A 3,381-nucleotide genomic window follows, 5' to 3' on the forward strand; every position below is an offset into this window, starting at 1 on the left:
CAGGCGAATTGCTTGAACCTGGGAGGCGGTGGTGGCAGTGAGCCAAGATCATGCCACTGCACTCCAGCCTGGGTGACAGAGCGAGACTCTGTCTCAACAAAAAAAAAGAAAAAGAGCCCTATCAATCATCAATCAGTTGCAATGTGTGTACCTTCTTTGTATCCTGATTCAAATAAATACACTGTAAAAAATATATATATTTATGAGAAATTGGAAATTTGAACACTAGAAGTTTGATATTAAGGAATTTTATTGATGATGTTAATAACTGAACGTGTTATGTAATTATGTTAAAAAGAGTCATTATCATTTAAAGATACACACTGAAATATTGATGGATGAAATTAATCAGGAGGGGTGTAGATGAAACTAGATTGGCCCTGAGTTGATAATTGTTGAAGCATGGTGACAGATACATGGGGGCTTATGATAGTATGCTGTAAATTTTTCAAGCTAAGAAGTTTAAAGACCCTGTGACCTCCTTTCCCACACCTAGACCCAACAGAGAGAAGGTGCTGTGTGTGTTACCAGCAGCAGGCTGCAATCCAGACAGCTCTGAGTGGGAAGGTCCTCTGATGGCTGAGGGGTCTGAGGAGGGTTTCTGAGGACTTTCTGGCTTGTGGGACAGTCCCTGGCTTCCCCGAATTGGGCAAGGAAGATCTGACGGGGAAGTGGCTGCAGCTTTTCATTAAGGAAGGCTGGTCTCCATGGGCCTGGTGACACTGGGGCCAGGCACTGCTACCTTAAGACAGCTGAGTGGGTGGCTCCAAAAATAGTCAGGGGGACAGTGGGGGGCGGGGAGTCCCATGGAGAGGCTCAGGGGTGAGGCTAGGCAGGTGCCCGGGCGTTGGCACTTCTGCCTGCTCCCCCAGAGCCCTCAGACTCTCCCTCTGCATCCAGAACCTTTCTTCCTCCCTCCCTCTGTCTCTGAGAAGACAGAGAGATGGCCAGGTGATGCTGGGACTAATACCACCTCGCCTGAGGGGACGCTGACTCTGAAATTTGGTGACTCTCCAGGGATGAGCAGGTCTGTCGGGTGGAGAGAGAGAGAGAGGAAGGGACAAGGACTGAGTAACCTTTCTACCAGTCACCCCATCTGCAGGCCAACACCTGTGCCCTTAGGCTGGACCCAAGCGATCCTTGCCTGGAGTATTTTGTGGTCATCCTGAGGCCCTGGAGGAGCGCTCACACAGGCACCAAGGATTTGGGAATCCTGGCAGCCATAGGTCCCTGCTCCCTTCTCAGGGCACCTGGGGAGAGTGCCCCTGTGCCTGCCCTAAGTGGGAGACCTGGGGAGAGGGCACCCTGCCCCATCACCCCTGGACTGAGATCCTTTGGCAGAGGCAGGAAGGAAGGGCAAGCAGGGCCAGGCAAGTACATTGGCAGTTGTCATTGACTGAGTCAGGCACTGGGCTAAGCCATCTACCTGCATTCTACTCATCAGCAATGTGGCCTTGGGGAAGGTATACACCACTGTGCCTCAGTTTTATCATCTGTTAAATGGGCACAGTAATAATACCTGCCTCATGGAACTGCTGAGGGGGTGGAATGAGGTAATATAGGTAGATATATGTAAGACTCTCAGCACAGTAGGTGGCAGGGCTAGCTGGTATTACCCACTGGCAGGGACCTCCACGTGGGCAGAGGTTTGCCTATCTCTGCAACTTCAATGTCTGATACATAGCAGGTGTTCCATAATATGCACTGCATTCATTACTTTGTGGAGTCCTCACAATGATGCCAAGAGGCAAGCACTATTCTTGCCAGTTTATAGTTGTGGAAATGGGCTAGAGGGCAAATGGCACACTCAAGGCTGCATCCCCAGCAAGTGGCCAAGGTGGGACTCGTGCCCACCTCCAGGCTTCCGAGTCTGTGCACTGAGCCCTGACTCCATGGGCCAGAGAAGGCGCCTCCTCCTCCGCTCAGCTGTCTCTACCTGGCTGGTCCTGTCTTGGGTTTGCTAGACTTCCAACTGAAGTGCTTGGACTGGGGATAAAGGCTGGGTGGATGGCACCTACATTTGCTGTTAAGGAAGCTGCCACCAGCCGGCTACACCTACCAGTTTCCAGGCCCTGTGCCAGGCCCAAGGATACAAACATGACAAGATCCTAGTCTTCGAGGAGCTTGGAGCAGTGTTGTGTGGTGGGGTTGTGCCCAGGAAAGCACGCAGGGGCTAAGGGGACACCCAGCTTGGCCTAGCAGAGGAAGGGAGGTCAGAAAGGCTTCAGAGAGGAGAGGACATCTGTACAGAGTCTGGAAAGGTGACTGGAAGGTTGCTGCTTGAATCAAGAAGGGAAGGGAACTGCAGGCAGAGGGAACAGCCTGGGTGATGGCATAGAGACTTGAGAGAGTCTGCCAAGCTAGGCAGGAGCGGAGTGAGGCTGGGCAGTGGCCTGGGGTTGGGAGGCTGGGGACAGAGGATGGGATTCTAGACCAACTGGCCAGGTTCAGGACGGGCCAGAAAGCCACCAACTGGGGATGAGCTGGGAACTCAGGGGCCGTGAGAAGCATTAGAGTTTTAAGGGAGGATGGAGGTGGCCAGGTTGGTGGTTTAGAAAACACTGTGGCCACTGGAGGGGACGATCAGAAGGACAATGAGTGTGAGGAGGGTGTCTATCTCAGATTCAGTGCCTGCTCCAGGCAGGGAGGGGAAGCTGACGCTGGCTCCCAGCTGCCCCAAGCCACCTCCCTCCTTCCCTCCTCTCCTCCCTGCCCCCTGTCTCTGTCACTCACGGGGCGGGCCAGGCTGGGCAGCCATGGCTGTGACACTCTTCTGGACTCCTCTCCTCGTGGGCAAGTTGGGGCCTTGCTCAAGGGGGAGGCCTGGGATGAGGGGGTAGGATTTAGGGGTGGTAAGATGGAGGTATGGAGGGCCCACAGAACAGGGATCTGGGTTGGGTGAGGCAGGGGCCAGAAGGGCTTTGGGGTGTTAATGCCATGGCCGGCTGGGGTTCCAGGGAATGGGGCTGGGAGCTGGGCTCTGGGATGATGGGGCTGGGAGCTCTGAGGGCTGGAGGTGTCCTAAGGCGGGGGTGAGTTTGACAGCGCAAGCCCAGAGGGTCGCGGACCCTTTAATGAGCTGGCTGGGCGGCAGCTTCTGAGCCCAGAGGCTAAATTTGGCCCTGGGAGGGAGGGTGGAGCTGACGGCCAAGTCCTCTGCTCCTCTCCTGGGCTTAGGATTCCTTTTGCTCAGCTTCTACTGGCCTCTAGGGCAGGCCTTTTTCTTCCCTGTATTTCACAGGAGGAAGGTGGGGTCTCCAGGCACAGAATGGCTACCCTTCCTCTTCTGTAGGCTCCTGGCCCCCTCTTCCTCTCCTCCGGGCTCTTGGGCATTTAGCATGGGATTCTTTTCCCAGTGCCTTTCACATCCTCACACACACA

General features: G+C 54.5%; 1 protein-coding gene across 2 annotated transcripts in view; it reads left to right on the plus strand.

Moving 5' to 3' along the window:
* The first annotated feature begins 2,725 nt into the window (after positions 1-2,725).
* Positions 2,726-3,381, plus strand: part of SGCA (sarcoglycan, alpha (50kDa dystrophin-associated glycoprotein)) — an 11,995-nt gene continuing 11,339 nt past the window's right edge. For both annotated transcript variants that reach the window (XM_011959949.1, XM_011959948.1), the window contains exon 1: positions 2,726-2,793. In XM_011959949.1, the coding sequence (XP_011815339.1) occupies positions 2,757-2,793 (37 nt within the window). In that variant the 5' untranslated portion in view covers positions 2,726-2,756. The remainder of the gene's footprint in view (positions 2,794-3,381) is intronic.

This window comes from Colobus angolensis, unplaced genomic scaffold (genome assembly GCF_000951035.1).
Source record: "Colobus angolensis palliatus isolate OR3802 unplaced genomic scaffold, Cang.pa_1.0 Scaffold50, whole genome shotgun sequence".
NCBI lineage: Eukaryota > Metazoa > Chordata > Mammalia > Primates > Cercopithecidae > Colobus > Colobus angolensis.